The sequence below is a fragment of the Mustela nivalis genome (genome assembly GCF_964662115.1).
Source record: "Mustela nivalis genome assembly, chromosome: 7".
NCBI lineage: Eukaryota > Metazoa > Chordata > Mammalia > Carnivora > Mustelidae > Mustela > Mustela nivalis.
The window spans coordinates 142,006,965-142,032,832 of NC_139026.1; the positions used below are offsets into that span (position 1 = coordinate 142,006,965).

At 43.4% G+C, this 25,868-nt stretch overlaps 1 protein-coding gene and 1 long non-coding RNA gene across 13 annotated transcripts in view; one reads left to right on the plus strand and one right to left on the minus strand.

Moving 5' to 3' along the window:
• Positions 1–25,868, plus strand: part of PRKCQ (protein kinase C theta) — a 175,443-nt gene that overhangs the window by 28,916 nt on the left and 120,659 nt on the right. For 10 of the 12 annotated variants that reach the window (XM_082738733.1, XM_082738726.1, XM_082738727.1 and 7 more), the window contains one exon: positions 25,514–25,640. In XM_082738733.1, the coding sequence (XP_082594859.1) occupies positions 25,523–25,640 (118 nt within the window). In that variant the 5' untranslated portion in view covers positions 25,514–25,522. Of the gene's footprint in view, positions 1–20,578; positions 20,714–24,625; positions 24,714–25,513; positions 25,641–25,868 lie in introns of those variants that run through there. The other 2 variants (XM_082738737.1, XM_082738738.1) reach the window with 2 other exon arrangements.
• Positions 23,289–24,293, minus strand: LOC309868655. Its single transcript, XR_014313767.1, has 2 exons — positions 23,883–24,293; positions 23,289–23,487 (listed from the first exon to the last, which is right to left on the minus strand). It is a non-coding gene; the product is annotated as an uncharacterized lncRNA (long non-coding RNA).

The window sequence follows — 25,868 nt, forward strand, 5'->3', positions numbered from 1 at the left end:
AGAATAATAGCAGACTTCCATCACTCAGGTAGACAAAGTTGATGGGATACACCATGGGATTCGGATCTCTAATAGCTTAAGTAAGAAAGAGTATTTGAACGGGTTATCTCCTAAATTCAGATGGTGAGGATAGGCTGAGAGCATCAAGGCCTAAGTTTTCAGTTATCTTAATTTGTGATCATCTTTTCACCTAAGTCAATTAGACTTAATCACGGTGGAGTTAATTATAGTGTCACTCCCTTGTTGTTACCAGTATGTTCTGTGGTCTTCCCATTAGAATGACAAATGAATACTTCAGGGTTGACAGTGTAGCTGGGTCACTAACGAGTCGAATCTGATGGAGAACCTTGAGTGATGTTGATTCTGTTAGAAATACAAAGCCTTCCAGGAACTTTCCAGAACGGATGTCAAATGGCAGGAATTAAACTAAAAACAGACTCTATGACAAGCCGTGTAACTTCTTTCAGATTGATTTTCACCATTGTTAAAGTTACTGTGAAAGAATTTACTTCACATTCTCTTTTGTTTCTTAAAACATGGTTTACCCCAAACCCCTCTTCCTAGAGCTCCCTCAAAATATTTATTTGATACGGAAATATTTTGCCTTGAGAATTTCTTTTTTCTTCAATATGAATGAATGACTCCAGCCCTAATTTGTAATAGGGGTATGCTCTGGGAGAAGAGTCAAGTTTTTTGAAATCCTATATTCTCTTAAATGAATCTTACCTATGTAGCCTGAGATAGCAGTAAGTGTGTGAGTTTATGTAGAAATCAATGTCAAAGTCTACTTTATTGTGTCTTAAGAAAAATTGGGCTGGTAGAGTTTGTGAATATTAGGCACCTAAAATAATATAGCTTTCCAGTTTGTTGAAAGTGAATGTGTCATCTTTGTTAAAGAGTAGGCTTCTGAATGTTTCAGAAATGATATGCTACATGTCTCAGGAAGACCAAGCCCTTAACTGATGGAAAATGAAGGAACCCTATATTTGTGCCACAAGCAAACCTGGGAGCTATTATGGGTTTGGCTCCAGACTACCTGCAAATATCACAATAAGGGAAGTCAAATGAAATTTTTGGTTTCTAAGTGGATGTAAAACTTATGTTTACGCTATACAGTGGTCTGCTAAGTGTACAATAGCATTATGTCTAAAAAAATCAATGTATATACTTCATTTTAAAATACTTGATTGCTAAGCAATGCTAACCATCATCTGAGCGTCCAGCGAGTTTTAATCTTTTTGCTGGTGGGGGATCTTGCCTCTGTGTTGATGGCCGCTGACCGATCGGGGTGGTGGTTGCTGAAAGTGGGAGTGACTGTAGCAATTCGTCAAAATAACACAATTGAGTTTGCCACATTAATTAGCCCTTCTTTTCATGAGTGATTTCTCTGGAGCATGTGATGTCATTTGGTAGCATTTTATCCACTGGAGAACTTCTTTGGACAATTGGGATCAGTCCTCTCAAACCTTGCTGCTGCTTTGTCAAGTTTATGTGATGCTCTAAATCTCTTTTCCTCATTTCCACCGTCTTCACAGCAACATCAGGAGGAGGGGGATTCCATCTCAAGAATCCACTTTCTTTGCTCATCCATGAGAAGCAACCCTCATGCATTCAGGTTTAATCATGAGATCACAGCAGGTCAGTTCCATCCTCACGCTCCACTTCTAATTCTGGCTCTCTGGCTGTTTGCGCCTCCTCTGCAGTGTGCCGCTGCATCGGCCCCTAAAAAGGGAGTCAGCCTGTCCCTTGAATCTTGGAAGCCACGCATTACCTTCTCTCTAGCTATGAGAGTTGCAGATGGCATCTTCTTCCAACACAAGGCTGGTTCCTCTGCATTGACACTCTTGTTTCTTGTAGCCACTTTCATTAATTATCTAAGACAGATTCTGGATCACTTCCTGCTTCACCTTGCTCTTTTATGTTACAGAGATGACTTCTTTACTTTATCTTCATGAACCACTTTCTGCTAATTTCCCACTTTTCTTCTGCAGCTTCCTTACCTCTCTGAGCCTTCATAGACTTGACAAGAGTTAGGGCCTTGCTCTGCGTGTGGCTTTGTCTGGCTTGATCTTCCATCCGACTGCTCAGACTTTCTCCGTATCAGCAGTAAGGCTCTCTTGCTTTCTTATCATTCATGTTCAGCAGAAGAACACTTCTAATTTCTTTCTGGAATTTTTCCTTTCATTCATAACTTGCCTAACTGTCATAAGAGTCCGGACTCACTAAGTTTAATCATGTCTAGTTTTTGAGTTAGAGAGAGAGATGTGTGACTCTTCCTTTCACTTAAACACTTAAGTCCCCTTGTAGGGTCATTAACTGGCTCAATTCCAATATTGTTGTGTCTCAGGGAATAGGGGGAGGGAGAGAGCGGGGCGAGCCGTCAGTTGGTGGAGTCGTCAGGACCCACGTTGATTGATTGAATTCACCATCTTACATGGGTGCGGTTTATAGCACCCCAAAACAATTGCAATAGTAACACCGAAAATGGTTGATCACGCATCGCCATAACAAATACAACAATAATGAAGAAGTTGGAAGTATTGCAAGGGTTACCGAGGTGTGACACAGAGACATGGAATGAGCAAAAGCTGTGGGAAAATGTGCTGATAGACTTGCTTGAAGCAGGATCGCAAGAAAGCAATATCCAAAATCAATCAAATGAAGTTTAATGAAATGAGGTATACTTCTGCACTAAAACTGGAGACCAAAATAATGTGTAGGTCATAGAGAATTGGCCATTTGTCTAGAAACAAAGGACAAAACATAATATTGTACAAATATTCTATCTTGTCTTTCCTTCCCGGGATCCCATACTTAAGGGTCACCCAGGGGCTCCCAAAGCATAGAGTATCTTAGCACTGAAGCAGCGATGGCTTTGGAGGCAGCCAAGGTGGGGTAGATCCCTGGTCATCGGCAGGGAAGGTAGGGATGCAGAGGGCTCAGATCTCTAGACCCACCCTGCATATAACGATAAAGTAGAAATGAACATGGTACTCCTGTGTTTGCTGTCTTGTCTTTCTCCCCAGATGTATATTGTGAATATTCTGTATGACAGATGCACAGTAAGAAAACTAAGTCTGCATTAATTAAATGAATTAATTAAATCACAATAAACAGTTCCCTTGTTTTAATTCTAGTTATTCAATTTCGGGGGCAGGTAAAGTAAGTTGTTAAAAATAGATCGTTGGAGGCCGCCACCTTTGAACATAGAAACCGGCTGGCCTGGAGAGTGGAGTGGGCCTTCTGTGCTAAATCGTGGCTCTTTCTCTTTTTAGCAGTAAATCCTTATGTGAGATGTTTAACCTCTGTACCTGGTTTCTTCATCTGTGAAGTAGGGTGATGATTTCCACTTTGCAGAGCTGCTTCGGGCATTTTTTCTTTTTTTTTCGGATGAATGTCAAGTACACAGTAGGTACTCAATCAGCGTAGCCAATCATGTTATTTCTAACTTGCTATTTCCATTGTAAATATCTATAATGTACACACTTAAACTTATCCACTTTAGACTCAAAATAGGGTTAGCACTTCCCAAACGTTTACCAAGATATGTTCTCCAGAGATAACTCTCCGTCTAACACTTTCTTGTGAAATTTGACACATATCCCACATTAATCACGGATGAGGGGTAGACTGAATTAATGAGGTTTTCTGCTTATCGTAGCGAGTGATAAAATGTGTTTTACTTACCCGAGGGAAGAACGGTCACCTGCCTTGCAGGTATATGCAAAAACACGTAACCCTGTTAACGTGGGTCCAGAGATGACTTTTCCTTTTCCCATAATGAGGAGGGTTGACGTGCTGATTCCCAGTCCTGACAACTGCCTACACAGAGTGTAAGTCTGACAAGATCGCTGTCACCTCAGTCAGGAAGGACGCACCTGGACCAGCCCCGACCTGGGTTTCCCTGAAGAGTAGCCCCAGCGGGCACAGAGCAGAAAACCAGCCTCATCAGAAACTGGGCTCTGCTCGAGTGAGTGTCTGTCATCCTTCATGACAGTCTCAAGCATCTGGAGGTGTATGTTTGCTTTTCTCATGTAACCACAAAATAGCGGTTGGTTTCTAATAGATAAGGGTGACAGAAGCTGCTGCCAGCTTGAAAATGAAGTATAAACTCTAGAATTCTGAGAAGGAACTAGTGAGTTTAGTCAGACAGACCTAGTTCTCACTTCTTCCTCTGCCTTTTTCCCAGCTCCACGCCTCCCCACTCTGTTTGCTCCTTCCTCCGAGCTGCGGAGAGTCCCGAGCGGGCTCAGCAGAAAATGTCAGGAAGCATGCGCCGTGCAGACAGTGTTTTCAGATGCCTGGGTTCCACCTGTGTGACTTTTTCTTCTTTTCTTTTTAAAAGTAAACACAGCGGGGGGTGTGTGCACCAATTACTGAGCAGACGCAACTGCAGGACCGGCTTCAAAGGACAGCGGCAGGCTCTGGGTGCCTCCCCGCCAGGCGGTGAAAGAGTGATGCTCTCCCCGGAAGAAGAGTTCACTTCCTACCCCTGGACGTTTTGTAGAGCCCTGCACAAGGGACTCTAACTTAGGGAAAGGACGGCTTGGCAGGGGGGATTCCTTCTAGCTCTGAGACCTTCTGAATCCCTCCTGTCTTAGAACTGTTAGGATGAAAATTATAGACACAAAGTTACTCACATGCCCCTAGCTTCTGTGGGCTGCTGTATCCATGTTTTGTTGCTCCTGCTGAAATGTAAGTGTTGCAAGGAGGAAATGCCTGTCATCCGTGCTCGATGAATATGTATTGTGTGAATGTTATGGCACAGATCATTTCTGTGTTATTCCTATAACATCGGAATGCAAGGATGTTTCTCCAGGATGGCAGGCTCCCATCTGCAAGTATGTTAGAATAGCAGAATGGCGAGCACAAGTAGCAACCCCCGCCCCTTAGAGGGCTGCGGCACAAATGGACTGCAGAGATTAATCTCTACTCCCGGGTCTTATAGGCCAAGAAGTTGAGACCCGCAGAGATGAAGTGATTTTCCCAGACTTGCCAGTTCCTCGCTGAGCTTTGTACTGGCCTCTTTTTCTTGGTGGGAACACAAGAGCTGGCCACAGTGAGGACCTCGGTCCCTTTGCATAGCCCAGGCTCCTGCCTCTAGCAGAGAATCAAGGAACGTGGTGACTGTGTTTGCTTTCCTAGACCTTGAACTTCATATTACAGAAATGCCCTTGGGCTCAGCATTTTAATAAGTTTATATGGAAATCAGATGTTACCCAGTGAGTAGGGGGAAAAAAATCATTTGAAATTTGAATATGAATACTTTTTGGAGAAAAGCATAAAGAATAGATATTACTTTGTATGGGCAAGAGAAGGCTTGGGGGTGACTTTAATATGCCACATCAATATAAGCAAGATAATTGAAAAGAGTCCTAACTAGCAATTTTCTGATCTTCACTTAAAAGGGAGAAATAGGCTTTTAACAAAGCAGAAAGTTTTCTGTTTAGTTGTTTAAAAAAAAAAGATAAAAAGGTGATAATCAGCAGAATTCACAGATTTAATAAATTTCCTACCAAACTCACCTAATTTCCATTTTTTGTAGGTTTATCAGGCTGGTGAAATACTAGGCTGGCAAGGGAGCATTTTGATTTCAGTGAGACACGTATGCGGAATGTCTAATAATCCTATTGCTCAATATATGGAAATGGCCTTGTTGGTCTCAGGGTAAGTGGGAGAAGTGATCTGGGAGGTAGATTTCAGCACAGGAGAGAATCTCCAGCCAAATTAAAACTCTGTGTATGTGTGTGTGTGTGAGAGAGAGATAGGACTGTCATGGCTAACTGCGCATCTAAGGAGTCACAGTATTTTCTGGAAAGAATTTTTATGCAATCTGTGATTCCAAATGCTGAACTCAGAATGTCCACAAGGTCAGTATATGTAACTTTGGACAAAGTTCTCCAAGTTCTAACATGTCACTGCCTATCACCAATGAGTCCCAGAATTATGGTAAAACAAAGTTTTAGGATCAACAGAGAGGAAAGCAGAGACACTAATTATCAAATGCACTAATATTTCTTCTCTCATGCGAAGAACCGTAACCTGATGCTTACTGCGTCACTTTCAATTACTAAAGGTAAATTAAAAGTACATCCTTGATGGGTTGTTTGAAAACAGTTCAGTTAAAGGTTGACAGGGAGCCTAGAATCGGACATTGGAGGTTTGTTCTTGTTCCAACTCCAACCTCTCTCTAAGCAGCAGAGAGAGACACACGTCACCTTGGCGACAGCATTACGGCATCACCGCAAAGCAAGGAAATTCTCAGTTTTTGTGTTGCCTGGGTTCTCTGAAAGCAGAAAGAACCAGAGTCTTGAGGACTCTGGGGAGCAGTCTTGGTTTTAAAGAGCCATTCTTCATCCTCAAACCCAGTCATGCCAACTGCAGATTTGAAACCAAGCATTGAACGTTTCCCCATGGAACAGCTTCTGTAAGACGCTTCTCGTCTGTCTGCTAAGAGTCATTCCCATTAGAACGCCGTCTTCTCCAGTCAGAAGCCAGCCTGGATTTCTTAGCTTACTGCAGACCCAGCAGAGACATAGCTGCAGTTGGTGTAGATGGGTTGCGCCAGACTTGCCTACCCATGTCCTGCTGCTCCCAAAGTCAGCCATCCCTGGTCCTGGTCCTATGACCCCAGAAGTCGGATGGCAGTAGATATGCTCCCTAGACAAGCTCCAGAGTCTAATCAGCCCAGCAAGATAAGAGGGCATTTCAGTCAGGAACTACAGGCAGACTCTGGGGGACGCTGGCAGAAGCCATGGTCCCAGTCTTGCACCTGCCGGAGGTGATGTGCGCAGTTCTTCTGGGGAGAGAAGGTCCAGGGAGAAAATCTCTCTCCCCCATCTCTGCCTTCCTATTTGCATGAAGGCCAGATGTTCTGTTTCTGTCACTGTGTTTTAAGCCATCCCATCACCAGGATGGAAGCAAGGAACTACAGAGGCCCCAGAGGAGGAAGCGTGGGTAGGGTGTCACCATGGATGCGGAACCAGAAAAGGCAGAATTGCTCCTGCTTCCCTGACCAACTTTGCAAAGAAGGAAGTGTGGCTTCATTACTGGGATCAACTCAGATGAAGGTATCCCTTGAGGACCTTAGAGAAGCATTAGATGAATAATACCTTTTAATCATCCTGTCTTCGCTGTGAAGACCAGCTGCGGAGAACGCGGTGGGAACCCAGAGGTTTCTCAACAAAGATGTCAACATAACTCTCTCAGTCAGATGTAATTAAAAATAATTACTTACAGAACAGAACTGAGCTTACAGGAAATCAAAGAACTATGTGTCTTTCGGAAAAGACCCCGTAAAGGGGAGAGAATGTTTACAGCAGAGGGCACTCAGGTCAGCCTCTGTGGCACTTGACTTCCAGTCCCCCACTCCACCACGATTAGCTATGCGACCTTCAACATATGTCCTCACCTCCCTGAGCCTATTTTCCTGTCTCTAAAAATGGGTAAGAACACCAACTTGAATATGTTAGAAGACCACAGTATTCAAATGGGGGAAACGTATGTGAAATCGTTTTGAGTAAATGTCAGATTTTGCTATCCCTGATTCTTATTCATTTCCTGGAGAGGTAAACTGAGGTACAGATTAATGAAACGGCATATTGCTTTTGATTCTTTTTAGAACAAGATGAAATGTTGGTTTAAAAAAAAACAGTGAGAGAGAAGAAGAATCTCCCACTTCTCTAGAGCCATTCACAAATCCCCCAGTGAAGAGCCGAGAGTACTCAGCCCTTCTCCACGCCCCTCACCCCACATGCCTCAGGACCCATCTGTCTGTCCCGTAGGCATGACCAGCCTACTGCAGTGGACACCTGACCAGTGCTCACTCCTCTCTGAGCCCTGGGGAAGGGAGACATTGAGAATTAGGGGCAGGGGTATTTTCAAGATACTGTAGGTTTGGTTTTGTTTCAAGGAGGAAAGGGCTGTGTCCCACAGCTCAGGCTTTTGCTTCTTGCAGCCCAAGAGCATGACGGAGGTTCTAAGTCTACAAAGTGTTTCCTTCTGCTTTCTCTCCCAAAGGTCTTCCCCCGGCAAATTTGAATTTCAAATGTTTAAACCTCGGGAAAATATCTGTACCCAGAAGATAGTTCGTGGTTGTTCTACACTGTTCGTTGCGGGGATGGGAATATGACACTGATGCCAGATGCCCCACGGGACTACCATTGTCACGTCCTCTTTCTTGGGAGCAGGACAGGGAGAATTGGCTGGTCATTCTGAAGGCAGACAAGAGGAAGGAGCAGAGAGGGGAGGAGGACTTTGTAGAGTAGAAGAATAAAATTCTGTTTTGTTATCAGGATGATTACTGTTCAGAAAATGCTTTCTGTTCTATTCTTACTTCTTACTAAAGTCTTGGGAAGTGCAGTATTCATTAGTCTCTATGTTTGGCTGATGTTCCAGAACTCCAAAATGACAGTGGTGTAAGCTTGACAGCTGACTTCCCTCCCATCTGAGAACCCAGACTCAGGTGGCCAAACACGTGGCCAACATGAATGCCAAGGTGACTCAGTGCCACCACCTCCACATTCTAGCCAGTGGCAGGAGGCAGGTGGGCCCAACCCGGAGGATGAGCGTCAGCAAGACTTACCCATCATGGGCCACATCCAGCTCCAAGAGAATCGAAGGGAATGGATCAAGGGGCAGCTCTCTATCTCTGTGCCTGCCCCGACCTTCACATGCCCCTTTTTGGAGACCACCATTTGCACATGTTCTTCTTCTTGTCCTCATCCTCCTTTTTCTCAGTTCACCTTCCCCAGCATCGCTGTCCCCTGCCCTGTCTCCACTCCCACTCCCAGCCCCGTCCTCTTTTCCTGCTGTACCTCTCTTCTCCATGCTCAGCATCACCTGCCCGGCTCATCTCCCAACCTCTGCTACCTCCCCAGAGTCCTTCCCCACACCCTTACTCTCACCACCCTTGGCCATGGGACCCCTCAGGTGTCCTGGAGCTAGGGAAGGACCTGATCCCACTGCTGAGTAAACAAAGAACTTCTCACCGGACTTCCCCAAGCTGTCTTAGGTTGTTTTCTCCAACTCCAAATGGGAGGTTGGGATGCATTGCCTGGTAAATCCATTGGAAATCCACTGAAGGTGGTTTCAGGGTATCATCTAGTACTTTAGAAAATGTGCATGTGCGGCTTCAGCATGGGTAACACTTCTATGGGGGAAAAAGTCTATTCTCTGACCTAAACAAGCTACTTATTAATGGACTTAGAGACTAATACTCTTTCCTAAATGAGGAATCCCTATTATAAGAATTGGAATAGCCTTGAAATCAAGAGCTATGACTTCGTGGTCTTAGTGCTTCCCCATGACATGTCATCCGTAGGGTGCCCCCTCATCAGGTGGTATTAAACAAAAGAATGACTTCTTGAATTGCCAAATGTTACCAAGGCTGGGGATCTGAATGCAGGCCCGGTGATATCTGGGGCCAGGTCAGCAGAGGCCTTGCCATGGAAAGGGACAAGATATGGGATCAGAGGACACAGACCCCATCATTACATCTTCTGTAATCTTGAAGAAAGTCCTTACTTCCACCAGCATCCGCTCTCCCTTCTCTGCAATGGGAACCATTCATCCCACTTTATGTAATTGTTAGGAATGAAAGAGGAATCAGTATATGAAAAAGCAGTTTTCCCTTTTGGTTATCCAAGATCATTTTACAAAATCTGAATTGTGAACTCCTCAAAAGTAACTACTTAAAATCACCTAAAATCCAGTCCACCCAGTGATAGCATTTTGGTTCAGATTTTTTTCCCACTTAAGATTTCCAGGAAACAAACTGAGGGTTTTAGAAGGGAGAGGGGCGGTGTGGGAGGGGTGAGCCTGGTGATGGGTATTAAGGAGGGCACAGATCGCATGCTAACAATGAATCATGAAACCCTACATCAAAAATTAATGATGGAGGGGCACCTGGGTGGCTCAGTGGGTTAAAGCCTCTGCCTTCAGCTCAGGTCATGATCCTAGGGTCCTGGGATTGAGCCCCGCATCGGGCTCTCTGCTCAGGCAGGGAGCCTGCTTCCTCCTCTCTCTCTGCCTGCCTCTCTGCCTGCCTGTGATCTCTGTCTGTCAAATAAATAAATACAAAAAAAGAGAATTAATGATGGATGACATGGTGACACAATTAAAAAAATAGATTTTTGCATGTAAATTTATATCTTTTTAAATGAGTTCCTATTAAACATATATAGTATATATATGCTGTGGTTAGTACATACCATTTCTTAATTAACACATGATATATTATTTGTTTCAGGGGTACATGTTTAGTACATCCCTTTTTTAGCTTAACTCTATCCTATAAATATCTTTATTGTAGTGAATAACAATCTACTGGTTGTAAAATATTCCATTGTAGTTATTTGCTATAATATACTCCAAAATATCATATTTTTGGACATTAAGGATGTTTCTGGGTATATCATTATTAAGCAATGCCTCAGTGGGCATTCTTGTATGTGTGCCTTCATATACTTGCCTCATTTTAAAGTCATTTGATACATATTTTCTTCCATAAAGATTGGACATGTCCCTTCTCCAAGCCATTATGACCAGATCTGTTTCCAAATTTATACTTTATAAAGGTAATAAACTTATACACTGTATATTGCAAAATATTCCCAATAATCTGTATGTTGGGGGAAGGACATTAACAGTTACATTTAGTGTAAAAAATCGATCATAAGTAGCCCATCTCAGGTTTGCTACAAAATTACTTCATACTACAGAATGATTTCTTTTCTATTTTCTCAGCATTTTAGATTTTGGAATTATAGAGAAGGGATTATGAAGCTGGCCAATTTACATTTCTTCTATTTCTAGTGAAGTTGACCTTTTTCATATTTTATTCACCCTTCATAATATTTATTTTGTGAGATGTCTGCTATGAAACTTTGTCAGTTTTTTTCAGTAGGTAAATAGTATTTCATTATTAGATTTTTCTCTTTTCATTGATGTTTAATAGCTTTTCAGATATTTGTCAAATATTTTGCTGCATACATTACAATTGTGTCTCCTGCTTTGTTGTTTTATACTTTGTTATACTTAACAAAGGTAAGTATAGGTAACATAGTATAGAAATTTATTCCTTTCTGGAGCTGGTCTGTGGTATCATGTTTGAGAATTAGGGTATATCATACCCTAATTCCAAAGGATATAATTGTTAATCTACATATCTAGTTCTTTTTGTAATGGAGAGATTTTATCTCTACATTAATATCCTCAACCTATCAGTTTTAGCTTGATGTTCACTTTAATATAAGTTTTAGGTAACATACATTTTTAGGTAACATCGTATAGGAATATATTCCTTTCTGGATCTGGTCTGTAGTATAGTTGAGAAGTCTCCCCTAATTCCAAAGGATATAATTATTAATTTACATGTCTAGTTTTTCTAGTGGTAGAGAAGTTTTATCTCTACATTGATATCATCAACCTATCAATTTTATTTTGAGGTTCGCTTTAGTATAGGTTCTAGCAGACGGGCTACAGCCCCATTCATGAAGCAATCGTTCCTTTCCCCACTGACTTCAAATGCCTTCTTCATTGTACACGAAACTTTTGTAAATATTTGGTCTGTTTCAGGACACTCTGTCTTATTCTGACAATCTGCCCAACTCTTATGCTACCAGCACCACATAATTTCTATCATTACATCTTTATTTTTCAAATTTTAATATCTCTTAGGGCCTGGGAAAAGGGGGGGATGTATAGACTGATCACAGGATTTTTAAGACAGTAAAACTCTTCTGGGCGATACTATAGTGACGGATACCTGTCCTGACACGTTTGTCCAAAGGCAATGAATGCATAACACTGAGAATGAGCCCTGAAGTGAGCTATGGGCTTGGGGCGATGGTGGTCCCAGTGCAGGGTCACAGCCTGTCACTACTGTACATCTGCTGGGGGATGATGATAGTGGGGGAAGGTTTTGGGGAGCCAGGGCATGTGAGGGAAATCTCTGTACCTTCTGAATTTGGCTACAGATCTAAAACTATTCTTTTTAAAAATTTTTTTTTATTTTTTTTATAAACATATAATGTATTATTAGCCCCAGGGGTACAGGTCTGTGAATCGCGAGGTTTACATACTTCACAGCACTCACCATAGCACATACCCTCCCAATGTCCATAACCCAACTACCCTAAAACTGTTCTAAGAAATGAAATATAAAAAAATAAAATAAAATAAGAAAAAAGAAAGAAAGAAAAACTAGGCATTACTTCTGAAATCAAAGAGCTTATATTCAAGTAGTGGGTGAATATAAAAAGATAAATAGAAAATTAAAGTAGATTGCAATTTAGCAAGTATTGTGATACAAAGGCTGACTAACATAACACAATTTTAAAAGAAAACAATGCTTCTCAACTCTGATGAAGAACCAATTTTGAAAAACAAGAGCAATTTCCAGTACCTATTAGCACTAGCAACCTCCTTATTACCTTCATTTTTGAAGAGCTATTTGTAAACTGTCAAGTACTCTCTGCCTATCACTTGTTCTTTGCCACTAATCTGTAATGGATTCCTTGTTAAAATGAAGATATTCATTCACTCCACCTACCTTCTACTCTGGAGAACAACGAAATTGCAGTCATGAAGTGCTGTGCTGTCCTTTTAGGAGACTGTTGTCTTACAAGAATAGGCTGAAGTACATTTCAAACAATGGCTCTGATCACAAAATTGTCCTAAGGGCGCACGAAAAAATTCACGAGGTAAAGTCAAGCTTGGCATTTGCAGGAGATAGAGCCCATAATCAAATGCTTCTTTTTCTTTTTACCATTTTTTTTTCTTCAAAGCTGCGACATTTTTAATCTCTCACATTTTGTGTGCATATGATGAATACAGAAAACCCCCTTTGGGATGTGCGCAGTGAGCAGTCGCGGGCTGAGGGCCTGGCTTACTGTATCTACGGCTGCTGAAATCCACAAAACCGTGCACATCACAGAAAAATCAGCATGGGCCACGGGTCTCACAGGAGGCAGGTTACACAGTCTTTCCCTGCGAGCAGTGCTAATACTCTGTGCTTAGGCTACGTGACTATAGACCCAACCATTTTTCCAGATCATTTTCCTCATTGAACGGCATCCACAACAGTAGAACACAGGCACAGCAGAGGGATAAATGCAGAAGAATCTAGGGGCCCTGAGCCGGAGCAACACTTCTTTCCCTAATTAGACTGGCCACTTTGATCTCTTGCCTTAATTTCTCTGAGCCTTAATCCTCTCATCTGTTATGAGAGAGGACAGACCTCTTGATGACTAAGAGCCCTTTCAGCTTTCAAGAAAAAAAGAACAGATGAACTAATTTGTTCACTGATTTATTCATTCCTAATTGATTTGTCGAAAGACAAATTGTGAGAGTGTTGTTCCTCGGTTACTGCGCTGCTCGTGGTCCCTAGAGGAGAAGGCAGTATGGAAAAGAGAGACCCATTGCCCCAGGCCTGCGCACGCCCTTCTTTCTGTGGGGCTAGAATTCATTACCTGTGGGGAAGTGATGAGAGACGGTGATGGATGGGTAAGGGAAACCCTCAGACTTCACCACATTCATGCGTATAGTTAGAACAGGAATGCTCAAACTTAGCACGGTTAATGCTTTTGTGTGGTGGCTGCCCGGTGCATTACAAGATGTTCAGCCACATCTCTGGCCCCAGCCCACCTGATGTGAGTTGCATCCCTCCATGGTGTTTGTGACAACCAAAGAGGTCTCTAGACATTACCAAGCATCCCTGAAGGCAGATCAACCTGGTGGAGAACCAGCTTGGAGAACCACCCAAGTCCCCAGCACTGTGCTGGAGACTGAGCAAGTCAAAATGAGGAGGACCCGGGCCTGGCCTTGTGGAGCTGACGCTAGTGGGCTCTTCCTCCAACCTCAGTGCCCACCTTGGAAGTGGAAGCCTCCGGATTGCTGAGCCCTGCCCACAGAGTTTCTGATTCAAGTGGAACTGGGTGGGGCTGGGGCATTTGCATTTCTAGAGTTCTCCATGGGTGCTGATACTCAGTCAGAACCTCTGAGCTAGTGGGTTCCCTTCTTGCCGTTGAGGTGTGTGGCCACTGGCGTTGTGGCTGACAATATGTCCGTTCTCTTCTCATGCGGTACAACTCATGTTCCCTGAGAATCAGAGTGATCTGTGGTTTTTAAAATGAGAAAATGGACCCCAAATGGGCCACTAAGCCTACAATAAATTTGACATGTCGCAGGAAGAAATACAGGTAGAGGATGTCATGACCTAGAATAGTGACAAATGCTGGTCAATGTTATAAGTTAATTTTGACTTCATTCTGAATGAACAGATTAATAGGTCAGACAATGGGCTAGTGTAGGAACCTAAATAGTATCTAATTTCAGTTTCCATGGATTCTGAGCTGTAATTACAAACATGCTTTTACAACCCACTCATTTCTAATTTGGGGACATTTCTCTGTGCAACAAGATGTGGGTGACTCCACGTGCACTCCGATCTACCCAAGATCATCTGACCCTGCTCTGCCTCTTTCTGTTCTTCTCCTGGTCCCGATCCCTGGCCCATCTCACCCCCTTTTCGGCAGCCCTCTTCGTGTGATGGGCAGTAACCCAGAGCAGCAGTGCCTGCCGTGGCTCACACACACAGAGGATTCCCTGGGTGTTATTCTGTACAAAACTCTGAGTTCATCTGTGGACTGAACATCGCTATTTCCGTTTGCTGTGGTGATTCTACCCAATACTGTATTCTCTTTGAAAAGCATCACCCAGGAGGAAGTGGGGTGTGGTATCAGAGCAGCACTGGGAGGGCGGGGTGTTTTGACAATGGTGTACCCAGAAGTGAGAGCCTAAGTTGCCATTTCTTGTCTTTTCAGTCTCTAAGGCAAAGTCCGTATTAGCTGGCCACCTCACTTCACTGGCAGGAGAGAAGGACGAGAAAAGAGAGTCCAGGTTCTCAAAACCCCCTTCTTGTCTCCAGCATGGTGCTGCTTATACAGCAAGTAGGTTCAGCAGATGCTTATTAATGACCCAAAATGGACCTTCACGTTACTTCTTTCTTCAGCCCATAGTTTAGGTGTACAATATAGTCCATTGAGCAAGTTACCATCATTGGCAACTAATTTTCATCAGGGAGAATTTCTGAGAATACTCTGCTGGGAGAGTCCTGAGGGAATTCACCAAACTCGACTGGAAGCATTTCCCTTAAGTTAATTCATTTTATCCCCATGACAACTCGACGAGGTAGAGCTATTATTTTCCCTGTGTTACAGATGTGGAAACATAGACACAGAGAAATGAGGTCATTTGTCTCAGACTGTGCAGTTGTAAAAGCTGCATTTTCTTCCACGGCAGTGTCATTGACACACCCGTGAGCTCATCCGGGTGTCTCCATCCTCCGAATCTCCGGCCACGCGAAGGCCAGAGGAAGGTGGACTCTGTGTCTGGGACTTCAGCGTCACCTTCTCAGTCACGGTGCTCACTGACCAGAGTGCCCTGGACCCTGGCTCTTATTTCACACTGCTGGAGGAGGTTGTGTGCTTTTCCTCACGGATGACCTAACTCCCAGTAGGAAACTCTTAACTCTTGTGCATTAGGAAGATTACAGAGTATCCCCCCTCTCCTGAGAGTTCCTGGGTTGACAAAAAGGTAGAATCACAGAGAAAACTGTCTGTCTCCCCAATGTGATTGAGATACAACTGACAGTTTCAATGTGGATACACGTAAGGTATACAACCCGGGGACTGGAGGTGTCTATACATTGCGGAAATATCAGCATGGCCAAGCTAATGAACGTATTCACTTCGTAGTTACTTTGTTCGTGCCTGTGTATGTGTGTGTGTGTGTGGCGAAGATTCTCTTTTAAGAGTAAATATTGACCCAGGGACAGAGCCTACATTAAATTTGCTTCCTTTACGAGGCAGCATCTTTGGGCTCAGGATGTGATTACTCTAACTGTGGTCAGAAAATGGTGCCAAGGAGACCCAGTGCCTCGCAACTTGATGCGTTAGTTCCAGACCCTGGCCGTGTAAATCCTCGCTCGTCCCAACCCACCTCCTCCAACCGCATGAACGGCCGGAGCAGGCAGGTGTGGGAGCTCACACTGGCGACATCCCGGGGATGGTCCCCAGCTCAGCAGCGTTGAGCTGCTCACTTCCAGGTGACAGCTTCTGTTATTCCAGGAAACCTCAACGCCCATTATAGCCCCCACTCTTTCACAGCTGTGGGGTAGAAAGATCATTAAACCACAGGTACCGACAAAGAGAAACGTCAGATTAGTACCTGAAGTAATTAAGCAGGTAGGCAGCATGGAGGCCGCTGGAAGAGCCCGTGGGGGTGGTTGTGATAGTCCTTTCTAATTAGGGGCTGGTAGATCACTCTGTGGGGAAATCTCCATGCTTTCACTTCCTTCCTGAGCTAACCTTAAAAGGCATTTTCTAACACCAAATAATGAACTAGTATGGGTGGAGATGCTTAGCAACGAGGCTTAGAATCCAGGCTCTGCTCTTGACTCACTCTGTGACCCTCCCCAAGCTACTTACCCCAGCAAGCCTCAGGCTTCTTATCTATAGACTGGAGCTAATTCTACCCACCTCCTGGACTTGTGGAGGAGACTGAGTGATAGAAGCTATGTAGAGCTCTTTACATACATGTGAATTTACACATGCATTGTAGAGGGTCCATAAGTAACCCCTTCAGTGGTTTTGTTGGTGTTTGGAACAAATGGAGAGATAGATCAGAAGTCAGAGAGATGGAAAAAAATTCAACCGGAGGCTGGTTTGCTGGATATGGCTAAAGTGTTCAAGCAAATGGGCTGGTCTTTGTTCATGTGTCACAGGCACTGCTGGAGGGTGGCTGGCCTCCCAGGGCTGAGGGGGTGGGCCCTACCCTGCTCATGGCACAGAAGAGTGGAGAAGCATGCTGGGAGTCAGCAAATGCCCCCCAAAAGAAAGGAGAGTCTGGGCTTGGCAGATGCAGTTTGTTCTTCTAAAACTTACCCATCAGATAAATCATTCCTCTTTCTGTGGGGAACAGGGAGAGATTTCTAAATGAGGCAGTCTGTGAGTGAGGTCCCCCCCGCCCCCCGACATGAGAAGGATTGGGGGATGGCAGTTGTGCATGGGCGGGGAGGACAGAACATTCCAAACGGAGGGACTGGGATGATGGTCAGCAAGCAGAGAAGCTCAGATGTGTTCAGAAGCGCGCTGAGTGGGGAGGGCCAGTGGGAGCCAAAGTGTGGAGGCTCTGAGATAACAGGTTAAGAAGCCATGATTTAATTCAGCAAGGACTGGGACAGTTTTCTTTTTTTTTCTTTCTTTTTTTTTTTTTTAAGATTTTACTTATTTATTTGTCAGAGAGAGAGAGGAGCGAGAGTGAGCACAAGCAGACAGAGTGGCAGGCAGAGGCAGAGGGAGAAGCAGGCTCCCTGCTGAGCAAGGAGCCCGATGTGGGACTCAATCCCAGGACGCTGGGATCATGACCTGAGCCGAAGGCAGCCACTTAACCAGCTGAGCCACCCAGGCATCCCCAGGGACAGTTTTCTTGAGTATTGGTATAATTTGATCAGAGCTATGCTTCATTGGATGATCTGTTTATGTTGTGCATTTAAATTAGCGTCAGAATAGTAACAATGTCACCCTGGGTGTTTTGTTTTCTATGTTTCAATATTTTTTTTTTTTGCTTCTACGTTATTTTTGGTGATATTTGTTATATTCTGCTGGGGCTGACATTACAGAACACCGCAAACGGGGAGGCTCTCATAGTTTGGGAGGCCGGACGTCTGAGGTCAAGGCACCCTCAGAGCTGGTTGTGGTGAGAGCTCTCTTCCCACAGGTTGACAGCACCTTCCCACCGTGTCCTCACATCGTGAAGAGAGAGAATGAAGTAAGACACCAGAGACTTCTGGTGTCTCTTCTTCTTGCGAGGACTTATAGGTCTTATAAGGACCCTATCGGATTAGGGTCCCAACCTTACGACCTCATTGAACCCTAGTTACCTCCTTAAACACCCTAACTCCAAATATAGTCACATGGGGGCCCAGAGTCTCAATGTGTGAATTTGTGGGGGACACAGCTCAGTCCCTAACAGTTGGTGGGGGATGTCTTATTAGTATTTTCAGGTAGAAGCACAGTACAAGTTCTATCAACAAATTCCCTTCCTTATTACTACTTCTAATGGTTGAATGTTGGGCTTACATTCTTTGATCATTATAACACATGCTGTAGGGGTTGTTTTAAAATATTAAATATATAATATTAAAATATTATAATATATAATATTAAAATAATTAAATTAATATTAAAATATGTAATATTAGAATATTATAATATGCTTTTTTCATGCTTTTTAAATTCTCTTTTGAGCCCATATTTGCAGACAAGAAGCTAATACTTAATAGGGTTACTTTTATTATACTACTTTGTAGGATACAAAGTATTCTGTGTCTTCGCAGCAGCTAAAACACTTTTTTGATCATTCACTATTTGCCATCTTTCTTCTCTGCCCATTGCAAGGCACTCACCTTAATTTATACGTTATTTTCTCCAATAGTCACTTTTACCCAAGAAACCTATCTGTAAAGACATGTAAAAGCTACAGATGTTACTTAATTTGCCTACATTTGCCTGATGTTTTTAATTTCCCAAACTTTGGCTGAGCTGACCCACTTGGACGCCATTGAACACGTTTTGTCTCTCATTCCTGGGTTGACTGTTGATTGGTGTTCCCTCTTCTATAAGTCTGAGGTTTTGATATTTCTCTGAGACTCCCCCTCTGTCTCTGAGACATCTCCTGCTAAATTATAGCAATACGAACACTGTCCACTCTTTCGTTTTGAAAGTCTTGGTATTTTTTTAGCTGATGAGAGCATATAGATCTTCTGTTGCTTTCTATTTCTTTGGAACTTCTCTTCCTCAGGTTTTGTTATGTGGTGGCCATGCTTAACATTACTGTGAAAGCATTTGGCAGATTTGAATGGTGATAGGTGAGTCACCCTGGGGAAGTAGGTGAGTCAGCACCCAGGCAGTCAAGACCAGAATTCTCAGCTCAGCACTTAAGGATGTATGACCTTAAGCACGCTTCTGAGCCATTATACTTGGCCATCTCCCCGTGTCATAGCCACTTGCTAAAGACAAATGAGATCACACTTAAAGGTGAAAACATTGAGTCATAAGAGTAAAGATTCTCTGCAAATTTAAAGTGTGTATTATGATGATATTTCGCAGCTGAGATAGCAAAAGCACAGAAGATTGGATGGGCAGACAGACAGTCCATCATGATAAGTGCCAGCATCGAGATGACTCTATCAGACGGTAGTAAGTGCTCTTGGAGAGATACATGTGGGTTTTATAGGAGCTCAGCGGCAGAGCACACAGAGAGACCACATAATTCAGCTCAGATAGGCTCCTAAAAGACTATTTCTACTCTCTTCCTGCCCTTTTTTGGTACAAACTAATAAAGTCAGTAAAGTCCATTGGAAAATATATCAGAGTTGCAGTAATAATAATAACTAACATTTTTAAGTTTACCCCGTGCCAGTCCCGTTCTAAGCATCTCCCTGTATTTGCCCATTCTGTCTGCATAGCCCTTTGAGACAGGTAATGGCACTATTACCACTTTCCAAACGAAAGGGCAGGCTTAGGGAGGCTAAATAATTCCTGCATTTGAGCTCATAATGGCATTGGTTCTTTGTAACAATGCCTGGGATGTTTCCCTTGTAGTGACTTCCTCTACTACTGCCTGCTGCCTCGTTGGACCACACTATACCCTTGCAGGTAAAAGAAATGCATAAAGATTAAGAGGTTATTTCAAAAGCCTTCCTTTTGAAAATTAAGTTACTTAGCAAAATTGCATCGAGCATCTATTACATGTCAGACAGAGGGATCAGCCCTGGAGATGTGTGGATGATTGAGGCTCGATCCCTGCTCTCAGAGCTCACAGACCTATTTGGGAAGACAAATACGAACCAGTAGATTGAATAAAATATTTTAGGGAAATCTGGCTGTGTGGGACCAGCACTGGATCTCCTCCACAATTCCACGAAGCCGACTGAAATGTCCAAAGCAACGTGTTACTAGAGAAAACCCTTGATCACCATTTGGGTCTCGTAAGTGAGGCACCCACTTGCACTCACTCTGGAGGGGTTTTGCTAGATACTTTGCAGATGAAACCAGTGCGACTTCTATGGTTTGAGTGATATCCCTCTTTTGAGGGTCCGTGGTACCTTAAGAATTATGCAGGAGAAATCCTGGTGGGGCTGTTCTATGTCTCCCTGATTGGGAGGCTGGAAATAGGAGACAGAGAGAATTTGAGTTATAGGACCTGCCCCACTCAGAAATGGAAAAGAGCAAGCCAGCCGGGGCAAATGAGCATGGCCAGTGCTGTCTCAGCCATGCCCAGGAAACTGTGGGGGACCTGGAGGGCCGAGTGGGTTCCAGCAGGATGTGCTGGAGGGAGGGTGATGGGGGTAGAGGGAAGAGAGGCTCCAAAGAGAAGGTGGGGACTGAGCAGGAACTGGAAAGGTGAGGAAGTGGGGGTGGGGGGGCGAGAGAGGATGGAGTGAAATAGGAAGGCATTGGGGGGGGGGGGAACAGCGTTCCTAAAAGCCCAGAGCTGGGAAACAGCTTGACACATTGGAGAAACTGTAATAGTTCTGCACAGTCCTAAGTAAGATCCTTTGGGCTGCAGCATGGAGACGTGCCTGGGAGTGAGACTTGCCAAGACTGGGTAGAGGGACAGGTCAGCTGCTGCGAGACGGGAAACCCAGGTAAGGGGAGGGGAGCAGGAAGGAACAAAGCCAATGGGCTCTGGAGCACGAGGGGAGATGCGACCTCTGCGTGCGGAGCGGAGAGCCGTGGCACCCGCCGCTGAGCTGGTAAAATAGAAGGGGCAGGTTTGAAAGGCTGGACAGAGTTCTGCCTGGACCTGGCAGGTTGAGGGTCCTCAGGAGCTGTCCAGAAGGGAACGGAATGTGTGATTGTGTCGTTCAGAAGAGAGGTCTGTAGAACGGTCGGACTGCTGCACTGTCCAGAACAGCCTGGCCGGTCCGTCCTGTACACACATGTCTGTTGCAAAGGAGGAGACGACCACGAACGGCCAGCAGAGAGGTCGCTCATGAAATCTGCATTCCACAGAGAGACTAGGGAAGGCAACTCTGGCGGATGTCATTCCAGTACATGTAGTATTATACACAGCAATTCCCCTTTCTATCTGAGCACGCAGGGAAATCCCTGTTCTCCCTTAACCTCGAGCTCTGAGCACACAAGACCAGCCCACACAAATCTTCCATGTTAATTTCACCTTTATATGCTTATTACAGATCTTTTAGGCTCTCTCTATATACATATATATACCTACATATACTGTACATACAGGTGTGCCTGTGTTTCACGGGATTGTGGAAACTGGCGCTCACAACAGCATTATATCATAGTGTATGATTTGTGTTGTCCTTGCCAGTGTAGGTAAGAGCATTTCAAAAATATTTGCTAATTTCATGGGTAAAAAATATTATTGTGTTGTATTTTATAAGTATTTTAACTTATTTTATTATTATAGTTTACATCAAGAGTTGAGTATTAATGGATCCCCAAAGAAAATGCATTATCAAATTCTAATATTATTTTTTCTCTGCCCTTTGCTCCAAAATGCAAAAATTTTCCAGAGAGCTTAAATAGCAGAGTAAAAGCTATTTATTTTTCTTAAGGCTCTGACATTTTCCCTTTGGTAAATTGAAGCTACTCTTGATTACTTTAGATTTTAATATTTTATTATATGAATTTCTAGTTTCCTAATGTATATTCATTCATCTGTACCTAATGTGCATTTTATCTATATAACCTCTGAATTTATAGTCCTTGCCTTGAAATGTCAATAGCATATCTTAAAATTTTGGTCTTTAAATGATCATATGGCAAAATTGATGGTTGTTTTTGCTGTATGACTCTGTGAATTTAAATCTAGATTTCTGTGATTACTACCACAATCAGGCTATAGTACAGCTTCATCTTCTCTCCAAAGCTTGTTCATGCTGTCTCTCTATAATACCCCGTCCCCTGTTCCCCTGTCCAAACCACTGCTAACCATTGTTTTCTCCAAGGAGTTTTGTTTTTTCAAGAATGTTATATAAACCCAATTATATAGTATCTTGTTTTTTTTTTTTAAAGATTTATTTATTTATTTATTTAAAGATTTTATTTATTTATTTGACAGAGAGAAATTACAAGTACACTGAGAGGCAGGCAGAGAGAGAGAGAAGGAAGCAGGCTCCCTGCTGAGCAGAGAGCCCGATGCGGGACTCGATCCCAGGACCCTGAGATCATGACCTGAGCCGAAGGCAGCGGCTTAACCCACTGAGCCACCCAGGCGCCCCTAAAGATTTATTTATATATGAGAGAGAAAGAGAGGGCAGGAGAGAGTCTTAAACAGAGTTTCCACTGAGCGCAGAGCCCCGGACGGAGCTCAGCCCCATGACCCTCAGATCACGATCTGAGCCAAAAGCAAGAGTTAGGCGTTTAACCAACGGAGCCACCCAGGTGTCCCATATCTTGTTTTATTTTGAATTTCTTAAATTGCTCACAAGGCCGAACATTTTCCCATAGACCTAGTTATAATTATGGTTTGTTTTGTTTTGTTGGGTTTTTTGGTTTTGTTTTTAGTCTTTCATGCAGTTTGTGTCATTGCCACTTAATTACTTGGGTCATGGGCCGTTTTCGTTCGGTTTGCTTTTACAGATTTACGTACACTTATTATGTCAGAATGATGCTTAGTTACTGTCCGTTGTATTTACCGTGGATATTTTCCCTGCTAAGTCTTTGCCTTTAGGTTTTATTGTTTTCTTTAAATGTGTAAGACTTACAAATAGTAATACCACTTGATCTAGTAATATTGACTAGTGATCTAGTCTGATGCATTATTCCTAAATTTTTTTAAAAAATTATAAAAAGGGTGCTTGCTTCGGCAGCACATATACTAAAATTGGAACGATACAGAGAAGATTAGCATGGCCCCTGCGCAAGGATGACACGCAAAAAATTATAAAAAGGTCCTTATCACAGCGTTATTTCTATCATGGAAGATCTGGAAGCCATCTAAATATGTAACTGTAAGACATTGGTGAACCAGATCATGGAGCTGCCCCTCACTAGAAAGTCATACAAGAATTAAAAGGATGCTTACAAAACGACACAGCAACTTGGACAGTTTTTATGGTAAAACATTAAAAATAAAAAGCCAGATGTAATCCCATAAACACAGTATGAGCTTAGCATGTAGAACAAAATCATAATCATAATAGTGATTTGCTTTTGCTGGTGGAACTAGAGGAGACTTTTTACCAATTTTGTGTATTTTCTTTATTTTTCATAATGATCACGTTGCTGTTACAGGAGGGGAAAAAGTTCTGAGTAGCTCAGTAGTAAAATGCTTCCTTTTGTCTTAAAAAAACACACTCCTGAGCGAACAACGTGTTAGGTTCAGCACACAGATGCCAATTCTGTCTTCTCGATGTCAAAATGTCAGATCCCGTCACAGTGACTGGACCTGTTAAAAGAGAATCAGTGGCTTGGCTATTGAACGGGTGCATGCATTGGAGAAGCCGGCAGAATGCTCATCCGTGAGGGGCTAGGGAAGCCAATCTGGACTGCTAGAGGGATAGGAAGTTGGCTAATGTCTAATCAAGACGTGCTGGGGGAGAGAGGCTTCCTCTGCAACTCTGTCACACTGTACCAGAAACCCTGGTCACCCCAGAGGTTTCGCTCTGCTCCCCAGACAGACTTTCCCAGGTGCATGTTGAGCTCTGCTGCTGCTGCTGCTAATTCTGAAGCCAGCCTGGAAATAGCAGAGTGACACAGCTGTCACTAAAGGTCACCATGGTTGTGACTCAGGCTTCATGAGTCCCTGATCCCTCCAGATTCAAATCCAAATTAATTACTCACCTTTACTCATGTTGAGGAAATCTTTAGAGTATCCACACATGGTAAGCACTCTCGTAGATGAGGATAGTTCTTGGCAAACTTTCCTGATCAATGCAGAATTACAGATTTATCCAGAAGACCTACATGACCCAGGAAAGAGGGTTGTCAAGGCAGGTTTCTCCAGAGAGCTCTTAATCGTTAGCTCAGCTCCTGTCCAAGAATCCTAAACTCAGAGCATGAGGGAGGCCCCTAAAGACACATCTAGAAGTCATCTAGCAGCTGTTCAACGTTTGACTTATACAGAATGTGTTTCAGAGACTAAGATCACCTGATTAATACAGTGATTCTACCAGCGCCTCCTTTAATTAAACCTGCCAAGCTGTGGGAAATTGAGACTTCCTTAGAATTCACGAAGTTAAGAGCAGTTATCAGGAGCCCCTAAACTGTCTCTGTAGGTTCAAAAAATGCCCAAAGACCACCATCATTTCAGAGAACGAGCAGTCTTTAATGGCTCTGCCGGATCTGGGATGATGGGCCCCAGATTTCCAGTTAGGCCGTTGGTGCTCCCATGCAGGCTCTTATTCTGAGGAGCTGCCTTTCTTCATACGAAGGTCAAGAGGACAGCTCCTGCTTTGTTCTTCTTACCTTCTGCTTACTTGAGACTGAGAGAAAATTAGGGAGGAGAAAACAGTTCAAGAAGAGAGGAGAAGCCAAGAAGTAACTTTTTCACTGAGCACCAGAGAATGTTTTCAGATTAATAGGACCTCATGGAAAAGTAGGTTAAAAAAAAAAAAAAAGAAGAAGAAGAAAGAAAGAAAGTGGAGACTTGGGGGCGGGGGAGATTGGTGGTTGGTTGAGGTAAGTGGCCAAATAAGGACAAGGAGGGAACAGCAGATGAAACATCAGACTAGAACCCTAGAACTTGTTAGCCAGCGTTATGATGGTGTTCACCTGTATCTCCAGATACATGTGATTATTGGTATACTTTATCTTTAGATGATAAAGCATGACTTTATGGTGGGCAATGACTTGGGGTTTTTTAAGTGGTTTATAAAGTTCAAAGACTCATTCTATATATAGGTAGATGTGTGTGCGTATGTACATACATATATACACCTACACAGGACTCTGAAGAAGGTAGACCTTTCTGAAATGTCTGAAGTAAACAGAGTCCAGTTGCTAAATGCCCAGAGCCAAGTGCGTCATGTACATAAATAGCCCGTATAAGAATTCTGTGGTGTCATATTTAACTGTTGCGACTAAAATAGACTCACCCTTTCTAAACTCATGTTCTTGTTATTGTGGTTTGTTTCTTGGGTACTTACTTGAAGAGTAGAAGAAATAAAATATCAGAAAATGTTTGCCTCTCTCTGCAACTATTAGATGTAACTCCATTCCATTAGGAGTGGAATTATAGTTCTGATGGGGTCGAATAAGGCAGATGTCCGGAAAACCTCTTTCCGTAGCAAGTCAGTCTGTGGTTTGGGGTGAGCCCAGGAATGTCCTTTGTCGAAGGGGAAGTAAAAGCATTTGTTCAGATGGATAGCTGAACCATTTGAGCTTCTGGGCTGCTGGTGATAAATCACTGGGTACATGGAAATGGGACACCAAAATAACTTCTTGTATGGCGTTTGTCTTTTGCCATTTTGCAGGGAGCAATCATGTCACCATTTCTTCGAATTGGTTTGTCCAACTTCGACTGTGGGTCCTGCCAGGCATGTCAAGGAGAGGCTGTTAACCCTTACTGTGCTGTGCTTGTCAAAGAATACGTAGAATCAGGTAAGCTGCTCGAGCGGGTGTTCTAGGTGGGGGAGGAGGAACGTCCTGCTGTGAACTATGAGGCAAGACCTTCCAGGAACTTAGAGCCATCTGGTTCAGTCTAATTTTACAGTTCAGGAAACTGATGCCCAGCCAAGCCAAGTACTTCCTCAAGGGCGTAGGAGCTAGTGACAGACTTGGAAGGAGACCCAGGTCTCCTACCTCGTGTTCCATTTCCCTGGGCCATTT